Source organism: Cornus florida, unplaced genomic scaffold (genome assembly GCF_030987335.1).
Source record: "Cornus florida cultivar Cherokee Brave unplaced genomic scaffold, ASM3098733v1 CherokeeBrave_3.0.0_Hap2_Chr03, whole genome shotgun sequence".
Taxonomy (NCBI): Eukaryota; Viridiplantae; Streptophyta; class Magnoliopsida; order Cornales; family Cornaceae; genus Cornus; species Cornus florida.
The window spans coordinates 27,304,821-27,325,955 of NW_026775573.1; the positions used below are offsets into that span (position 1 = coordinate 27,304,821).

The window sequence follows — 21,135 nt, forward strand, 5'->3', positions numbered from 1 at the left end:
AAAATCATCCACCAATCACGGTGCCTCCTTTGACTATTGTACACCTTCCATATTTTCTTATCTCTACCATGCCTATTTATAGGCTCTTTGTACTGAAACAAAACACACATCTGAATAATGGAAATGTAACCCATAGTGACTCTTTGTCCATGGATGTAGGCCCCAGTGTCGAACCACGTAAATCTCTTTGTTTTCCATCTTCCACTTATTATTGATTTACATTTCTTATTTCCGCATCCAAATTTAACAAATCACAAGGTTTATAGTCACTACATTAGTCTCCCCGGGTTGGAAAGATATATTAGTATGAACAAGATTTCATACCATTGAAGACTTGATATTAATGCTACAAAATCTTGCTTTATTTCTTCTTCTTTTTTGTTTGGTTTCATTGAACGTGCATATTAAAATAACAATCAGTTGGGTCCTCATATTTCCAAACCTCGAGATGCATGATATCATTCTCAAAACAATCAGCAAGAGGAGTAAGAAACTTTACACCAAAGTTAATCCGAACTAAACAAGTTTTGCCTGCCACATTAGCATACTATTCATTTCTATGAGAACCACCAAGACACAACACTAAAGTATATTCATTGGCATTTGCCGAAATAAAAACTTCACAATATGCTCACATGATAATCCTTCATCAACTTGACGCCCGAATTCTTCCATACCACGTGGGATATGTAACTTGGAAATTGTCATCAACTAATCCATGTTGCTCACCTTCATTAGCAAATTTCTTGTCATCGTCCTCTTCTTTCGCCATGTTGAATTCCTTAACTTCATCTGGATTTCCTGCCTCCTCCCTCCCCTTGCATCTACTTTTCTATTTGCTCACATTCCAGGCTGTTAACAACCATCTATTCTAAAAGTGTTAATATTTAAATTCTTCAACACGCCCCTCACATGTGGCCTTCTTTTTGATCCAACACGTGCTTCAAATTTTTTTTAATTATCAAGGTGACAATGAGGTTTGAGCTCAAAACCTTTGGCTCTAATACCATGTTAACCACCATCTACTCTAAAAGCTTAAGCTGTTAGAGAGGGTGCAACTTTAATAATCAAATCCTCCCACATAGGCAAAGGTCATAATTGGTGTAGTCTTTCCAATGCCTACTTCCTTGCTACCAACATAAACTATTCGGAGAGTAATATCCTCATGTGTCGAAAGCAAAAGTGACCTTCGCATAACCAAGGATTCACCTACATCACCAATAAGATATCATTATCCTTTTCCTCCAGGAACTCATCATATTTTGGCTCTACCTCCGAGGTTGCATCATCTTACTCAATCAAAAGTTGTTTTCCTCCATTAAAAAGATTTCAGCACAATGCTGAACTATGCCCAAGCTCTCCATGGTTGTAAAACCTCATCCCAAGGTCTCCGCATCGATTTTGACCTGTTGTCCTTCCATAATTTTGGTGGTTTCCAACAGTAGCAACCTGCTCTCTAACTCCACCAACAAATGGCAGCTGATGTCCCACATTTTGGACCCCGTTTGTTCAGTCTAATCTTCTACACTACGGCCTCCTAGCTTCACATTATGCAAACCTTGGTACATCATTTGGACATAATCAAAAGGCAAAAATTGTTCCTTCGACCTTTTCTTCACCTTTTCCCATTCTATGATCTTTGGCTTACCTCTACACTTCTAGGTAATCCGTAGTTGCTCCCACCATGCCAATGCTTTACCTCTTAAATGAATAGCAACGAGTTTGACCTTCTTGTGTCGGAAATCTTGTGGTATTAAAAAGAACGTTCAATGGTATTTAGCCAATCGATTAACTCCTCTGCCTAAAGACTCCAGTGAAACTCAGGAATCTCAATTTTAATATTTGTCTCGGTCTGATCATCGGGTAATCTATGGCACCACGAAACATAAAACGGATTTTCTGCAAAACTTCCAATGTAAAACAGGTCATCCTCCACCGGAAAGTTGTCAACAACCGGCTGGCCGTTGTTAACCGTCAAGTTGGTTCAACATCTCAACTTCCCTTTGATTCTCAACTTCGTTTTGGATTTGCCGGGCTAAGGGCTCGGCTGGACCTTGCATCGTGCAACGTCCTCTAGGTTGTTGTCGTGGAGGCATGATTTAGCAGTTAAAAAGCCAAAACATGTGCTCTGATACCAACTGATGCTGCCTTACTAAGAGAGGACAAATAATTGTCATCTAAAGAAAGCGAGAGATAGACAAATAAGGAAGAGAATGCTAGAACAAGGAGAAAAGAAGAGCACAAAATAGTTCCTGCAATTCTATTACGAATAATATCGATCACCCTCTCTCCAATACCCTAGCTACCCTTTATATAGAGTCCCCTAGCAATCCTACAAGAAGTGGATTTATTACAATAAGGAAAGTTGCTAAAAATCAGAAATTTACATAAAATCAGGAAGTTTCCAGAAATCAGAACATGTGGAAAGTTTCCAAAACTCACAAAGTTATAAAATCACTGACTGCACCAGAACATACAAACAAATCACCACATACAATGTGAGGAAACAAATGAACTTATCAAGTCCAATGCCTAAATGCCTTTTAAAGACCTGCCATTTTGCCATATAAAGGTAAGTAAAATAACATACTGTTATTCATAGTTTCAAACTTCAAATACTGTCAGAATATCGGGTACCAGATTAACAAACAAGAAAATAGCAACGAAAAGCAAATGAGAGATTCTATTACCATAACTTGGATTTCTGAAATTTTAGCTGCTAAACATGCGTATTGTATTAAAAATATATGCATGATGCACCAAATTTATCTATTAAAATAAGAACAACCTTTAAAATACAATATTTAACAGGAAAAATATTAACTTCAAACTATGGAGTCTGGCCACCTTGAAAATTTTATCGAACTATGGCTATTTTCTAAGGGTAATGCATTAATAATTTAAACATATTGTATGGGAAATGAATATTTAACAAGTGCACAAATGTACAAGATGACATTGAACGAGGTCACAAAATATAAATGAAAGAATGTCAAGAAAGAAAGAGACAGCTACGATGGAGCTCTTTCTAGACAAGATATTTGGAGGCTCAATTGCACTGTGCATAGAAAAACTTAATACAACAATAAACACGAGAACTTTCCAAGCAAAAATTGCTTCTGCACAAAGCATAATAAGCTGACTAAAGATGAATAAGGAAGTCTTTTATGTTTCAGGTAAGTAGATCCAGAAAATGGTTCTTGAAACTCCCACAACTACCAAGTATGTAACCATAGTTATTGTTGTAGAGAATGACATTAAATGGGCAAGGGAAATGAAATAACCAACCGGTATTTCAGAAAGTTTACTTTTCCAGAAATGGGGAGAGAAAAAAGAAAAAACAGTAAGGAAATTTTGCCAAGTGTAGAATATTCTGCTCCAAACATGAAAGTAGTGGAAAAATTTGCATAGAACTTTTAATAAATCAACTTCTCTGCAAGAAAAAGGAAAGCCTGAGCATCTAAAAAAAATGAAAACTCACTCTAAAAGGATCACCCCTCAAAGACTGTACAAACATTGAAGCCCCTGAACCTTTGCCCTGCACAAGAGCAACAAATACAATCTCTGTCATTGAACCTTTAAATATATTAAAGAACAGTAATTACATGGTATTGCATGTAAATATAAAACTCATTTTGCAGGAGGGAAGAATAGCACCTAGTATGAATGATTGATTGCTGAGAGTGGCATCCTTAGATATTTTTTTAGAAAAATATTTCTTGCATTTCCGTCTGTTCCCTGCAATTATTATATCTAAAATTTGATAATTATGATTCGCGTTACTTTCCTTTTTGTTATTTCACCTAGAAGCATCTCTCTCTCTCTCTCTCTCTCTCTCTCACACACACACACACACACAAAAACACACAAACTATGATGAACCCGAAGAACTTTAGAGGAAGGAGAACCTCTACTCAACTAAAACAAAAAATAGCTCCCAAATGGCAGCATGTCTCTAGGTAATTGCATCAATCCCTACCCCACCTCATATGTTTTTACCCTTTACTTTTTTCCCTTTTCTTTCAGGTTGACAGTATCAAGCTTTAACCAAGAGTCTTTCTCCTCCCCCCTCATTAACACTTCACTAGAACCTTCAGAATTTTAACTATTTATGCCTCCCCCCTCACCGACAAAAAAAAAAAAGGATGCCTTTTGTTATTTTCTAAATATGCACCAGAATGAGATTACATGATTTCCTATTCAGTGCCCAGGAACCCCTCCATAAATCGGATATCAAATTTTCAGCATAGGGTAGTTCAGATTTTCAGTTTCAGCCACTTATCTCAATTTTCGTACTTTATGCTTTAGTAATTATATCACATAGGAATGGAGTTCTACTTTCCTAGGCAGATTAGATATCCAACATTTACAACTCTTGATATATGAGTTAATATATTGATCAGAGATACAGTTAGAGAAGCGGGGTCCAACTTCCCCAAACAAATTAGATTTCAGATAGTTCAATTCTGATAAGCACAATTTGTTCAATTTCTTAGGAATGTTCCGACTCCAAAAAAAGAATTATCGTCTGTGTTCATTTTGATGGTCAATATATTTTCAATTTATTACAAATTCCTTGGGTATTTAATTAGTTAGACTTCGGATATTTGACTCTGGGAAAATTTAGCATGCATGTTCAGATTATCAGATTGGTGATGTTAGAGTAGAGTTCATCCACCATCCAAATTTTGACTTGATTGAACTTAACAATGCCCAATTACTTGGCTCAGCCGCACATTGTTTTGTTCATTTTGCTTTATCTAGGGATATACCATAAGTCAAAACATGGGTCATTGTCTACTCTCACCTGCTTCTACCTATGTTCTTTATGGCATTCTTGTTTCCTTTTAGTATGTCCAACTTAAATTACTCTCTCCTTTTAAGTAAAAAGAAGTTATTGATGAGCACCAAAGGGATCAACTCAAGTTTTTAAGTAAAAAGATGTTATTGATGAGCACCAGAAGGGATCAACTAAAGTACAAGCAGCTTATACCAAAAGAGTGATATACTCCTCAACAAACAGACTAATCCAAATTCTCTGCAACCCATTAGTCTTAGGAGATAGGTTCACCCTCCTGGCCACCCAACTATACAGTATGCTAAAAAATGCTCTTCCACTTATAATTTAGATCCTCCATCCTTCAAATGATGTCGTCCTCTTCCCAAAATACACCACATCAAACAAAGATGCTGCATTTTGAATCTTCTTCATCATGCTAACTTTCTAAGTAAATTTGCCGATGATATTCAGATTACCTTCATCATGCTAACTTTCTAAGTAAATTACTAAATTTACCAATGATATCCAAAATACCTTGTGACATCCAAAAGCTCCGGGGTGAATTAGATGATGATCCACCACTCCCTTGCCTCCTTACACACTAGGGAGGACTTCTTAGATGATGATCCACAATTGTCTTTCCTCCTTACACACTCGGGAGGACTTCTCTGCTCATTATTAATCACGAGGCTCTCTCCAAATGAACTGTCAACCATGCAAAAACCCTACTTTGGAAGGGACACTAAAACCTCATATGCCTTTTTAAGAAGAACATCTGTTTATAGCTCTAGTCAACACCTTGTAACATCACATAACCACATACTCCCCTTGACTCTGTTTTTTTTCTTTCTTTCCTTTCTTTTTTTTTTTTTCTTTTTTTTTTTATTTTTTTTTAATTTTTTGGATACCTCGACCCTGAAGAACCTCATTTCTCAGATCTCTCTCCTTTGGTGTAATCCATTGTAAATAAAGTTTCAAGCAACTCCACAACCACCTCTACCTCCTAATCATGCACCACCCTACTTGACATCTCAAATTTACACCTCTGGTGTCTGATGTGTCCTTATCCATGACAATCCCATATAGGTCTAGAAAGAATCCTTTTGAAGCATCATCCAAAACCATTTATCAGGCAAAAAGTGCACCTTATTACCCTCTCCAATCACCTTGTGGATATATTTACAAAGTTATATCCACCCTTTCTTAATTCCTTCCTGCTCTTAGCTATGAGCCCAACTCCATTGTAGTTTAGCCATCCTTGTCACCTCCATATTTCGTGACTCCAACCCTTTTCAAAAAAATTCTCAAACGTTACCCCGCTTCGAAAAAATCTTTAAACCACTTACCTAAATAAGGTCTATTGAGCAATTAAGCCTTCTAATTTCCAAGTCCAACTCCTGGTAGATTAGGTGAAATTTGAATTCCTCCCTCAAACCCCCAAATAAAGTACATGTTTTTCCAGCCTCATAGCTCCTGACGCTGGAGAAATGGAAAAGGCACAAGGTATGTAGATAGGCTCGACAACATACTCTTGATCTAGTTAATCTTCCACCCCAGATGAAAATCTATCCATCAAATCTCTCCACAATCAAACCCTGAACAGCTTTAACTTTAAAATACAGTCTGCAAACCCAAATACAATGAAAGAAGAGATCTCATTTTTCACCCTAGAATAAAAGGCGAGTGGTCAATTAATTCAGCTCCGCACCAAGACTAGTTCTGACTTTCGCAAGTGCACTTTCAGATCAAAGATTGTGTAAAATTTTCATATAATACATGAAATGTATTTAAAATTCTCTGCCTCCACCCATGTCTTTTGGTATGTCCGACACGTGTCAAGCCGTGTCTGATCCGTGTGGGTGCCCGATGCAGATTAATTGATCTTTTAGGTGCATCCATGCTTCCTAACTATCAAACAACAAATCAATTACATTATTTGTGAAGAACGATTGAACAACTATGAGCAGATCACGTGACAAACAGATTCGTTGACTGGCAGCGTCAAGAGCTCGGGTGGAGAGTTTCACGTGAATCTAGGTTAGAAGTAACTAAATAGTTTTTGAGGGTCGGGTTAACCTAGTGTGTAATACCTTTCTCATATATCAAGAATCCCGTGATTTTTCCCCTTCTGAGTAAAACATCCTGTGTCTCTCCTTTATTTTATTTACTGATTTGTATGTTTGAATGTTTGCATGTTTGTGATTGAGACACGTGGATAACTAACTAATAAAGTGAAATTTGAATAAAGTTAAAATTAAAATTTGAAAAGTTAGTTATTCCATTAGACTTAGTCACCACCCCTCTAGGTTTGAGTTCCGACATATTAGAGCCTTGGATAACGATTTAGAATTCTATAGAGGAGAATACTGGCGTTATGCTCTCTCACTAAGCAAATTTAGACTTGTCAGAAATCATGAATGTTTCCTTCTCTTTGGTCCATAGGTAGGCACACCACTTAGCTCAAAGGGTGCATTTGCTTAGTGGGAGCGCCCTTTTTCCCTATTTTATGAATTTCTCGCATGACCAGAGATGCCTTGAATCGTGATTGCCTTTCTACCTGATAAATTATTAGTTTCTACACGTCTTCTTGCCATATTCATGAAAAGCTAATCATTTAAGAATTATTTCTGACTAAAAGTGAGGGCTAATCATCTAAGTTACTATTACATTCTTTAGAATCAAAATAGAAGTAATAACATCAATATAGAAGTAAATGAGTTGCTTAGTCAGGCTAGAAGATAGGAAAGGATTAAGTATACCCCTGAATGTAAACAAACATAAATATGAAAGCAACTCGAATCAAAATTAAGATCTGTTCTGGTAATGATTAGGGAGGTTTCGCAATCCATTCATTAACATTGATGAACATGGCTGTTTTTGGCAAAGGATTTGGAGACTTGTAAGGAGGAAAATAATATATGGATATCTCACTATCCTAAAATCTGGGTAAATAATGAGACAAATTCCATAATCTCTACCCCCTGAGAAAAAAAGGGAGGTAACGGAAGGTCATCCTTGGGCAGTTAGGGTCCATTGAAAGCAATGAAAGGTAACTCAAATCCAACTTTTCTTGATCTTCATATAATTCGATTTTTCACAAGGAAACGTATTTAAGCATTCTAATCATGATTACAATATGGATGCATAAAATAAGAACCCTAATTGGTGACTTAGGTATTGAAGAGGTGAATTTACTCTTTTAGCCTTGTCATGATGAATTTACTCTTTTTGCCTTGTCATGATCTTCAATAATTCCTGGATCATGAGCTTTCTGACCATAACTTATCTAACATTAAAAAAAATATATACAAAAATACAGACTCCAGTTTTGGTGACAAAATTTGCCAACACTAAGTGCGAATGAACCAACAGAAGAGATTGTCATGCTTGAGTTTTGATGTTACAGTAGATGAAATTACAAAGTGAATTTTAGTCAGCACAAAGAGAGAGAAGTCAACCTAATAAAACTTTTCAGGAACCATTTTTTGTGGCCATGTGTTGTTTTAAATTGGGAAAAGAAATTCAAATACGGAAAGTAGTCACCCACTTCATCCAGAACCATGCAATACAGATTTATTGGAACATCTTCAAGCAATATTCTACTTCTTCACAATCATGCCTCTAGAAGCCTAAAATTAAAAACGAATATTATGCACCTCAATTATTGAGATGGAAAACAAGGAGAGTTTCCTTTTGTAGTAGCAATAAAATAGGTCTTGTCCTAACTCTATGGAAAATATCTTATTTCCATATCTTGACCAACTGGTCATTGCAAAGCTTCAAGCAAAATAGGATGGTATTCCGTTATCGTTGGATAGTTTTAGACGATCTGAAGGAAGGAAAAAATAAAAAATAAATATCCCAAGGATTGACTGTTGAAAGAATTCAGCGAAATAAAAAAGAAAGATAGGAAAGAATGCAGCTTGCTTTTTGGGAATAAGTTACTGATTCTGGAGATATCTGTCCCAGTCTATATAAAATCTATAACCCCACTCTTACCTAAAATATATTAATCTTTTCTGTTTTATACATTTCAAAGTCAAATGTATAATTTGTAAATAGCACATCAATCCTAGCCATAACTCAGACTCCACGAAGCCTATTTGGTATTGACTAAATGAATCCTATTTCACCATCCACTCTAAGAGCATCCATTAAACCATATTCTATTATATTCTTTCCATATCTAACACATGTTAGTTTCGGTCTTCCACTCTTCCCCTTCCACTAGCATTACCATCAGTCATGACCATGCCACTTTTCCTAACTGGTGCAGTTATCGGCCGACGATGAACATGACCAAACCATTTTGATTAGTTTTCTCTCATTTTATGCTTAAGAGGTGCTTCTTTAACCATCTCATGAAATTGTTCATTTCTAATTTTATCTTTTTTAACCCATTAACTCAAATCCATATCAACATTCACAATTCTACAAGATTCATTTTATGAGTACGTTATTTCATTGACACTCCCCATTTTGTTAGGTAAAGTATATTAATCTCGTGGCCGTTCTATAAAATGTCGATCGCACAATATGGCAGAAGCACAAGCATCCCTCCATTTAATCCATCATTTTCTAATTTTATGATTATCTTCGCAAATTTTCTCTTTTTGTACATAATCGACCCCAGGTAATGAAAATGTTCACTTTTTAGGATCTCGTGATCTTTGATTGTAACTACATCCGTTCTTCTGGTTCTAGTTTTATTAAAGGTAATTTTAATATGTTTCAGTTTTAATCCTGCTTGTCTTAAACCCTCTTGATTCTAACGTTCCCCTCAAGCCTCTTATTTAGCACTTATCCTTGCTCTCTTTTTCTTAGTTGGTACTCACACATGCATGCCTCCACTGTGGCTTGAACCCCTGACCTCCTTTTGGGAAATAAGGGCTTGATACCGCTAGGCTACTGGCCCGTTGGTCACTTATCCTTGCTCTAATATCATTAATGAAAACGATTTTATAAGCAAATAGCATACGCCATGGAAACTCATCCTGAATGTGTTTTTGTTAGATTATCCCTAACCCCGAAAAGATATGAAGTTAATGTTGATTATTAATGTAAACCAACAATAATTGAAAATTCACTTGTTTCTCCTACAATTGTTCTTACAATGGTCATAATTTATTTATACATATCCTTTAGCACGCCAATATATCTCATAGTGGCTCCATCCTTTTCTAAGCACCTACCATATTCTTTCTCCAAATCTATGAAACTAATAGAGATCCTTCTTTTTCTCTCTATACCTCTTCTTTAATCTCCTTACTAAGTAAACAAATTCTATTTCTAACCTGTCAGAACTAGAATCAAATTGATTATCTGATACCATATTTTATGTGTTGAAGGATTTATATATTAAGTTACACCCTCTCTAACAGCTTAAGCTTTTGGAGTAGATGGTTGTTAACATGGTATCAGAGCTAAAGGCCTCAAGTTCAAACCTCACCGTCACCCTAATTAAAAAATTGAAAAACACGTGTTGGACCAAAAAGAAGGCCACATGTGAGGGGGCGTGTTGAAGGATTTATATATTAAGTTACACCCTCTTAAGCTTTTGGAGTAGATGGTTGTTAACATTATGCATTAATCGTTGTTCAATAACTCTCCCCAAAAATTTCATACCATGACTTGTTAATATTCCATTTATTTTGATATTAATAATAGTTCTATGCCACTCATTAGTCATTTATTTTAGTTACTATTATCTTATTGAACAATTTAGTTAGAAAGATGAGTCATCATCACCTAACTGTTCCAAGTCTCAATAGGGATGGCATATAATCTCAAGTGTCTTTCCTGTTATCATCTTTCGCAATCTATTTTAACCTCACATGCCCAGATCACGAGAGAAAAAAATTATTCTCTCTAATCTCTACCACATTATTCTAAACCAAAGCTTTTTATATAGTTTTTAATTAGCAACTTCTCAATGTTACTTTTCCACCTCTCTATAATTTCATCATCTTTCAATAAGACCCTTAGATCCTCACTCTTAATGCACTTAATATTTTTAGATTCTCTAAGCTTCCTCTCACTTAACTTAGCAAGTTTGTATACCTATTTTAGAAATAAATATCATTGTGTGCTTTGTATCTAGCTTCTCTAATCTCTATCATCATACGCTCTATGATCGGCTTCTCTAATGCTTTGTTTGGTTGGAAGGAAGGAAGGAGAAAGGATGAAATATTCTTTCATGGTTTGGTTGGACGACAGGGAATAGAGGGAGAAAGCGAGGGATGAAGCATCCCTCCTCAGCCACGTTTTGTTATCCCTCCAAAATTGGACGGAAGACAGGAGGAAAGAAATAAAAATTGCTACATAAATAAATTATTTATACCCTTCAAGTATTTATAAAATTATTTGTCAAACCATACAAATTCCTCTAGCCCAATGGTATGATCTATCCTCTCAAAAGGAGAAGGTTGAGAGTTAGAATCCCACTGGTGACATATTGTGGATATTGAGTGTATGTGTTTGCTTTGATATTTTAAAAAAAAAAAAAAAAAAAAAGGAAGAAGAAGGAACTCCTTCCCTTCCTCCCAACCAAACAAAAAAAGGTGTCATCTCATCCATCCTTTCTACCATCCATTCCATTAAACCAAACAAAAAGTGAGGGAGACACCTTCCCTACCCTAAGGATGTCTCATCCATCTCTCCCCATAACTTCAATCAAATTTTCCATCCCTCCTACAAACAAAGCATAAGTTTTCTTTACATTTTCTAACTATATATATTTTTGTATAATTTTTTACTTAATTTTCCATACAAGTATTATTTTTCCCATATTAAAGCAGAGTTCTATTTGATGTTCAGTGTTCAGTATTCACACGTAGCACGTGTTAATGAAGTGTCGCCCATGTGTTTGAAATTTAAATTTTTATTTTTAAATGTTTGGTACGGTTGAGAAGTGTCGGACAGGTGTCCAGAGTACCCCAGAAGTGTTGTCTCAGGCACTTGCCCAAGACAGATACAAATCCTTGCAGGTGTGTGTTTCTTACCTTTTTTTTCCTCTTGGTTTTCTTGCTCCATTCCTTAGTAATATGATTTTTTCCCCAGTTGCTCCCTTTTTGTTTGTAAACTTTTCTTAGATAAGAATTGCACGTCCTTGCAAGATCTTTCCTATTCGATATTCACCTATTTAAAAATTCCAATTGATATTTAGAAAGTAAATAACTAACACGAGTTTAGCAAACTACATAGCCATAGTGTTTGCGACTTTCAAGAACATGCCACGCCATGGTCATCTGAATTGCACAAATACTTCAGTAACATGGCCTAAGGACATAACATTTATTATAATCGACTCATCTTCCACACTATCAAATCCGTGCCTATTTAAAATATTGCTTAATTTAATGAACCTTTTTGGTACATATTTAATGCACATTTCTTGGCATATTTCCATTAATTTTTATCCTCAAATTTTTAAAATGTTTCTAATTTATTACCAGTATCCAGCAAGTGTTATGCATATAATATTGAATGCAATTTTTGCATCAGGTATTACTTTTAAAATAGAAGAACTCTGGAATGCATTCTTGTGATGTGACATATTATTTATCTATACAAAAATGCATATGTGGAAGTGATCAGATATAGTAACTAAAATAAGAGCTTCGAGACCAAGTGTTTCATTCATTCATTCATTTAGAAAGTAAGTAAACGGCCAGTGTTGGTCTCTCTCTATTTGAGGAAAAAGTAGTATGTCCCTTCTATTTCAATATTGGAGCAGTTACATATAAACCCCCAATTCTACCTATGTCACTACGTTTCATGCACCATCCTTTTTAGAGTTGAACATGAAACACAAGAATCACTAATTAATTTACCTCCAAGGATATATCCCTCAGCCGCCTTCCTGTTTGAGCACAACAAATGCGGACTACATGTTCATCACAACTTCCGCTCATAATATAGTCCCTTCCATTCAGGTAATAAGAACGGGTGTAATTTTGGGAGCTTCCTGTTGAAGGTATATCATAATCCTGGTGGAGCCTCCCATCAACAGCAAATAGTTGTTTAACCTGCCAACATTGCCTGTTACTGGAGCCCTTATATAAATCCCGGCCACTAAAAATGTCACCATGTTTATTTCAGTTAGATAATAGAAAATCCATTTTGGACATTATACTCATAGGACCCAGTATTATCAAGCCTGGACCTGTACTGATATAACATCTGATTACGCTTCCAAATTTTAAAAGCATATATAAAAATAACTTAAATAAGAATTAACCGCAGAGGATTAAAAATAATAATAAAAATAAATTAGAAAAAAAATCAAAGGAAGAAACAGAGAATAAAAAACTGTGGACAGGTAAAACTGACTACCAAAATTTTTCCATGTATAGTAAACCTAATAAAAGGTCTGAAGTCCTAACAGATGCACTATTTAGGCATTATATGTTGGTCCAGGCTTCCAATGGCTGACAAGAATTGTAAGTGTTAAACCCAAATGATAACAATACAAGTTCTAGTATTGGATATTTGCGAAATTGGGATAAAAGCACTGCTACTCATACCGTAGATTAATAATACAAGTACATCATTTTTTTTTTTTTTTTTTGATGAGTAATAGTACAAGTACCTCATTGTCAACGGCTGACACAAGAATATAGTGATCATCTGGAGAAAAGCAAACCATCACATTTCCTCGAGAGCTTGAGGCTGTATAGCAAGGCCGAATTGGTTTTTGTCTTAAGTCCCACATTTTAACATCCCGATCAAAGGATGAAGTCACAAAAACAGATGGGTGATGGTTTGCAAACTTAACAACATTAATATGCTCCATATGCATGTCGGTGAACACATTCAAGCGTCTTCCGCTGCTAATGTCATACAAAGCAACATGTTTAGAGTATCCACTTGCAAGAAAAAGTTCATCCGTTGAGTTGACATGAACAGATGTTAATTGATCAAACTCATCAAAAGTAACAGAACCAGCGCTGCAATAGATCTCTTTATTTTTTGTTGTCATATGTTGGATGTCATACAATTTCAGTGAACCGTTATCAGAACCAGCTATGAGCTGCAATTCAGCATCACAAAGGAACAGGTTAAAATCAAATCAAATGTACCACTTATCAGGAATAACATTGGCACCAAAGAAAATTTACTAACATATTCAACAGCTCAAAGTATGGTAGCCAGATTGCCAAGGATGAATCCGTAAAACTTAAACCCTAAAAAGCCCTCAGGAGCATTTTTATCTCATAGATAAGCACTTACTTAAGAGGGGGTTTACGCAGTATTACAAAATCCTTTTTGGCAATATCAGAGGCATAATCATACATCAAGTCCATGTTGCTGCATTAGCAGGCTCTTTGGCAATCATGCATATAGATAGGGCTGGCCCCCATAATCTGTCAGGTTCCAGCTAAAACTTTATTACGCATGACAGAAAGTCTAGATTAATAATTAGATTCAAACATGTGTTGGCAACCTTTCTGGAATTTCATTGCCTTTGAAATGAAGTTATGAACATGATATGGAACAAAGATAAGTTAGGTCCCAATTGTGGAGCAACAACAGTGCATAACCAGTAACATGCATGTGCATCATGCATCATAAAATTCCACCACAGTTTGCACCTTCGTGCTAACTTAAAGAAAAGATTTACCGGTGCAAATTCACGATTTCATTTTAAAAGCATAATTCCACAATTTAGACTGAAGAATTTTCAGAATGCATTTATGCCCTGCAACAAACCTTGAAGTTATTGAACAGAGCATGCCACGTCACTGTATTTAGAACTAAATTAATTCAGGAGAACGGTGATGTAGCAAGCTTTGAACAGCAAGAATAACAAGGACACAAAAATAAAAATAAAATAAAATAAAAAAAGGAAGAGCTGAGATTACAGGAACACAATGGTGAACAAATACATCTTTAATTTCTATGAATCATTTTCAAACTGGAAACGACATACCTTGGAAGGATACTTTTTGAGCCAACATAATCCCAGCACACTGTTCATGGCTCCCCGTGATGGAACATAACTAACAATATTCCCATTCTCATGGTTGATAACAACTACTTCACCATCCAGAGTTCCAAAAACCATTAGGCTAGAGTCAGATGGATGGTACTCAAACTGCCGTGGACGAAAACTCCTTTCTTCTCCTGATATGTGGCAAAAGATAGAAAGCGGATGCAAAAGAGGCCAAGGGGAAGAACCCACTTTGGCAGCACAAAGTGACCTGGAATAGAAATGCTTAGAATTTCCTGAAACATAGGATGGTTTCTGCCTCCAGGTTTCCGTGCAAGTGCGGCTTGCTTTAATTTCACGCTTCTGCAAGATACTAACAACACTTTCCTTATTCTTCCTTCTGTAAGGAAGGTACTCAAAGTACTGAGTAAAAATTATATTGGCTCTCTGCCTGTCAATATTTCTGATGGGCAAGTTATCGAGAACTTTCAAATTGGGCAATGACGTTATCATGTACTCCCTATAGTGTTTCTCATAGCATATTGGCGAAGGATGATAAGAAATATACTTCTTTGGCACAATAGATGAGATATGTCTACAATTAGAAGAACTTGACGAGGACTCTTCACTTTGCATCCCCAATGTGCCAAACAGATTCTGGTATAACAGAATAGAAACCATTAAGTATTTGTGCCCATGTTGAAAAAGAGGGGGAAGAAAGCGTTGTTGGCACCATATTCTAGAGCATTTTAAGAAATAAAATCATTCTTCAAAAGCCAAAATAGATTTGTAGGTGACTATGTTATATTTTGGTACATCACCATTCTTTTAATTCATACAAATGATCCTGCATATCTGCATGTGCAACTACATAAATTTGTAACATAGAACTATTTTTCTTTTTTGACAGGTAACAGCATTTCACTAAGAGCACCAAAGAGGGTGAAACCCATGTACAAACAGCTGATACACAGATATCAGACCAAACCACAAAAGACTACGATATCATCTATTCCAAAAACTTTACGAAGGATCAACAAAAACTTAGGACCTCATGTCAATCAACATAGAGGGAGCTCAACAACATATGCTAAAGATTCAAAGTAGGTGACTTTACCCTTCTGAGAAATATCATTACAATGTTACAATCAATGAACCAATGTTGTGCCATCCAAACAACCATTTCACATTTTCATGTTGAAACCACTGGATGCACCAATCAAAGATGTGATAACATCACCTTCTGGAAAAAAATATATATGTGATAACATCTGTTTACCTCGTTTTGCAGATACAGGAGCTCCACCAGACTGGGCTCCCGATGGCGATTTGAAAATTCGACTTCACTATCATCTGACGAATCCTCAGGTGTGCTTTCAACTTCGTCATTCATAGAATAATAATGGTCCAGAAACATATTTGTAATTTCCGCTTCTGTGTCTGAATATTGATTTATGATTTCGTCAGCATCAAAAGATAGTGCACCATTGTGAAGTCCAGTTTCCAGCTGATCTGAATCAGTACTCCCCCCAGAAGGTGATGCAGGACAACTTCCTGTGTCATCGCAACACTTACATTTCTGAAAGCGGAGTTCCACTAAAGAGGGAAGTTTAGACAATGCTGTACTAGTTGTCCAGAGATTAGCAACTCTCGTCTCGCACAACGAAAGGCACTTTAAATTTGGCATACAAGTAAAACAATCCTCCCGGAAACTAGTGAGTGAACTGCTGAAATCCAGGTTAAGAATGCGCAACTGCATAAACTTCCCAATCATGTTAAGCTTCCGGAAATGGGAAGACCTCAAGTTTAAGATTTGGCATGTCAAGCCATTGTGAGAGAGATCCCTGAATGAAAAAATCCAAAGGCAGTATGTTCAAACCAAATAAGAGTGCAAAATTTATTTTTCAGAAAAAAAAAAAATAATAATAAAAAATAAAAATTAAAATTAAAATTAAAAATTGTTTTCTTGAGCAAATAAGATAAAACTGAATCTGCATTCATCATTTAAAAATAAGGCACTACTAAATTGCAAATGACAGAAAGATCATGAATAATAATGTCAATAGAAATTGAGATCTCAGGAATATCAGTCGTGTTGGCAATTTCCTACTCAAAACTTGGGTTGTATTGTGTCAGTATCTTGAGTTGCTTGGTTACAATCTTAAAATACGTTGGAGATCAAGACTCAGAACACGGTGCAACGATCGAATGCTCAGTCAAATATCTAAAGTACAAAGAAATGAGACCATAGAAGACTTAAATTGACCTATATTTCATTTTGATAAAACTCAGAATAATTTTCTAAGTTTGTTTCTCAAAATCAATCTTTCGAATCAAAGTATTTTGCAAAGTTTTTAAAAGGTTTTTATAGTGAAAAACTCTATAGCTTGAAAGCATGGTCGATCTGTCGAAGGCTTCCAGAATGCCTCAATTGATAGATGGATCCATTAAAAAAAATCAAAAACCTACTTTGTAAACCAATATTCCCCAACAGAAGTGTCAGTCGATCAGGAGGTTCCCAGAAGGTATCGGTCAGACACTCGATCGATCGATATAGGGCAAAAGTCAGTCTAGGGAAAGAATTAAGAGTCTCTAAGTGAGAGAAGAAAGAACCCCATATATTTTAGATAGACATATAGCCTTGTTTTCTCAATCTAGGGTTTTCAACTTTTCCTAGGTTAATTATTATATGTAATTGAGAGAAAATAAACAAGGAAATCTGAAAAGTTAATGTTAAAGAACCAGTCAACAAATCAAGAGCAGAAAGATTAAAAAACCCATTGAGAAGCAAAGTTCATGAGTGCAAATCGGTTGACGGATTTACAGCGAAAGGATCAGGGGTGGTTTAGCCTAAATCAAAAGGGACTAAGGAATTCATGGTATTTGAGTCTAAAAACTTAGTCTGCAACCTCTTTCCCTCATATCGGATTGTTCATGACTAGCCTAGGTCCTGTGGTTTTTCCCGTATAGCAGTTTTCACATACAAAGTTTGGCGTTTCTGCTTCCTCTCCCTATGCTTGCGTTTATGTTTGTGTGATTGTGTGAATGCATGATAATCACTAAATTTAACTCAATTAAAATCACAATCAACAACAATTCAAAAGGGAAATTAAAATTGGACTAATATCAATAAGATCTATTAACCTCCCTCTTCTCTTCTAGGTCTAATTAATCGGTGCACTCTGATATATTAGAACCCTCTCAAGTCTCACAAGCAAAAGAGGAAATAAGAAAAACGCTGGTTTTCCAAAAGGAAATACTCGCGGATCATTTTATTGGAATGATATTTGGAACAATTACAGTTGAAGATATGAATCATTTGAAAGATGAGCATATTCATTCTGTAGCAGATCTGTTGCAAAATCAATTCAAATAGCAATTGGTTTGTTTAGAAAATATTGTTCGACAAACTATATGTGTTGAAACTTGGCGTTACATTTCTAAATAAGTAAATCAGTAGAGCTACTCTATTTCAGAAAAAATAAAAAAATAAAAATAAAAACTGACTTGTGCCAGTATCGTGATTCTAGTAATTTCACATGGAAGAAGGAAGAGCAAAGTGTACAAGGCTCCCACCATTGCAGGGTTTAGGGAGGGTCAAATGTATGTGGCATTACCTCCACATGCATAGAGATTGTTTGTTGATTCGAACCCGTAACCTCGAAGTCAAAATGGAGCAACCATACTGTTGCACCAAGGCCTGCCCTCAGTAATTTCACATGGAAGATTTACTCAAAAATATGCACCATATCTAAACATTTTTTAAAATTTAAAACGACATTAAAGACCACTCTAATACTAAATAGCCTGACAATTAATTGGCTAATTTAAAATTCCAATTTTAATATTGAGTGAAAATTTAGATAAAATGATTGAACAATGTTCTGTATACATTGCATCTACCATGTGATGTAAATTTCTCTGATCTAGAAATTTTTAATGACATGGACATCAATTCTAGATGTTTCCACATCTACCACTTTATTGCATTACCATTGTCTTCCAATTTGTTGTTCCAGGAGCATCCCCCAAAGGTGCACTACCAGGCTCCATTTGGTAATGAGGGATGGAAAATGCAAGGAAGAAAGTAGGATGGATACAAGGGGAAACTCTCAACAAGAAAAGGGGGCTTATCCCTGTTTCTGTTTCGTATAGAAGGAAAGGAGAAAAGAAGGTTCTTTTGATTATTGCTCATGTTAGATAATTCATATAAATTGAAAGCCATATTCGATGGAAGTTATATGTCCAGCTTGGAGGGAGATCTTCCATATTTTTCAAGATCAACCCTACAATATGGGGTATTTTCCAAACAGATCCTAATACATCTATATATAAATGCTAATTTATGAAGAATAAGCAAGAAAAGAGCTTCTCAAACGCCAGCTAATAATGGAGAGAGATATACTATTTAGAAGAATTCTATCGAATGGGACATCGTTCTATGTTGACAAGCAATAAGTAAAGGAAGAAAGAATTTATCTAGCACTTCTTTTTGATACTGACTGACACTGCAACACTCATTTACAACCACTGCTGCTAAAACGCACCTAGGAGCCGAAAAGGTGAGTGGCGTAGCCTCCTTGCCAGTTCAGAGCCCAGGTACATCAAGGTTACTCAGGTGCCCTATCTAAGCACAATAGTTTATAGTAGGAGCTAAATTAGAGCCAAGATTTGAAGACATAATGTGCAAGATAATGCCAAGTTTCATTAATTGATAGAACAGGAGCAGGTGAATGATATTTTGGTTGGTCTTGACATAGTGTATGACCATGTTTTGGTAGGGACTCAATTCCCATTCCTGAGACAAGCTTATACATAGGTTCAAGTTTCAACGAAAGGGATGTACAGGAACTAGATTGAACAGACTCTTGTTGACATGACAAACTGTGATTATTGTGGAAAGATGAGACAACTAGGGATCACTAGTTAGAAGCTTCATTGTTGTCCCATTCAGGGGCATAGAGGGTGCACGATAAACCATTAGTAATGGGTAACCGAGCCTGACCAACAGAACCTTATGGTTGGGTCAAGAGATCGTTGCCGCAGTCATCAACACCGCGCTCAATTGTTCGCTTGCGAGGGCTGCCTTCAGGTTCTTGTCTCCGATCTTTACAAACCATGAATCCGAACACTTTTCAATTAACAAAAGAAGTAGAGCTTGGGCTAGATCGGCTCTATAGTACAAGAGAGCTAAAGACTCACCACAGAAATCACAGATACAATTTTGGGTCTTCTTTACATTTGCAGTACACTTTCTCTTCCTAAACCATTCTCTCTCTCTCTCTCTCTCTCTCTCTAGATCTTCTTTATGTATTGCTTCAAATTTATAACGAAGGAGAATAAGTAGAGATTGTAAAAATGGAAAGAAGGAACAAAAGAAAAATGAAAAGGGGCTACAGCAGATCTCTTAAAAGGATATCTAGAAAGCAATTTACATAGAGAAATTGGTGAATGTTGATGCATTTTGAGAGCAATAGCAAGAGAGCAGGAAGAGAGAATAATGAGCAAAACTTACCCAGCTCCACCAACATGAGAGAGACAAAGAGAGGTGGAAACCTTGCGAATTTATGTCGTATTGATGGGAAACTGGTAATTTGATAGCACTACTGTTGTCTTTTCACAAAAGGCCAATGGCAGTTCAGTCAATACATGAATATTATTTGATGTTCTAACGACTGGTTAACAGCACAATGTGCAATTAGGGCAAACCTCAGGGGGATGAGTGTAATTTACCCTATTGTATATTATAGAATGTACTTGTTCAATTTTCTTTGGTGAAGATGATATAATATACCACATTACATAAAATTATTATTATTATTATTATTATTATTATTATTATTATTATTATATATATATATATATATATTTCAGATCCATTTGATTGGTATGTAGATATATATGCATATACATATAAATCTATATCTATCTATAAATACTACTATTAAAAGTGTGAGCAAATTTGGGTATTTCTATACATTTTTATACTATTTTTTTTTACAATTACATTTTTTAGTTTTGAATTATTAACAAGCAAGAACTAACAAGTGTGTCATTATATTTAACATACCAAGAGACATCAGTTATAATACTAAGAAGCAAGTGTTATATTCCCTTTGATCCCAAACATGATTAGAAACACAATACTTGTCAAGTAAATGAACCAATAAGTGTGTTATTATAGTTAGCATACCAAGAGACAACAGTTATAATACCAAGAGGCAAGAGTTATATTCATTTGGTGCAGAGATGGATTGGCTTTTGTTTTTAATTTGTCTTTATTTTTACTTGAATTTTGGCTTACTCAAACCGAGTGCTAAGAGCTATTATATACAAGAATATGGTACAAAGAAATGAAACCAAATCAAAGAAAAACAAGAAATATGCCAAAACCTATGTGATCCCAATAAAAGGCTAAAAACAG

The 21,135-nt window shown here is 35.7% G+C and overlaps 1 protein-coding gene across 1 annotated transcript in view; it reads right to left on the minus strand.

Moving 5' to 3' along the window:
• Window positions 1-21,135, minus strand: part of LOC132300050 (protein DWD HYPERSENSITIVE TO UV-B 1) — a 51,489-nt gene that overhangs the window by 10,471 nt on the left and 19,883 nt on the right. The window contains exons 4-8 of the mRNA XM_059796989.1: window positions 15,991-16,555; window positions 14,712-15,368; window positions 13,371-13,811; window positions 12,613-12,807; window positions 3,482-3,538 (exon numbers count right to left, since the gene is read on the minus strand). Coding sequence (XP_059652972.1) covers window positions 3,482-3,538; window positions 12,613-12,807; window positions 13,371-13,811; window positions 14,712-15,368; window positions 15,991-16,555 — 1,915 coding nt within the window. The remainder of the gene's footprint in view (window positions 1-3,481; window positions 3,539-12,612; window positions 12,808-13,370; window positions 13,812-14,711; window positions 15,369-15,990; window positions 16,556-21,135) is intronic.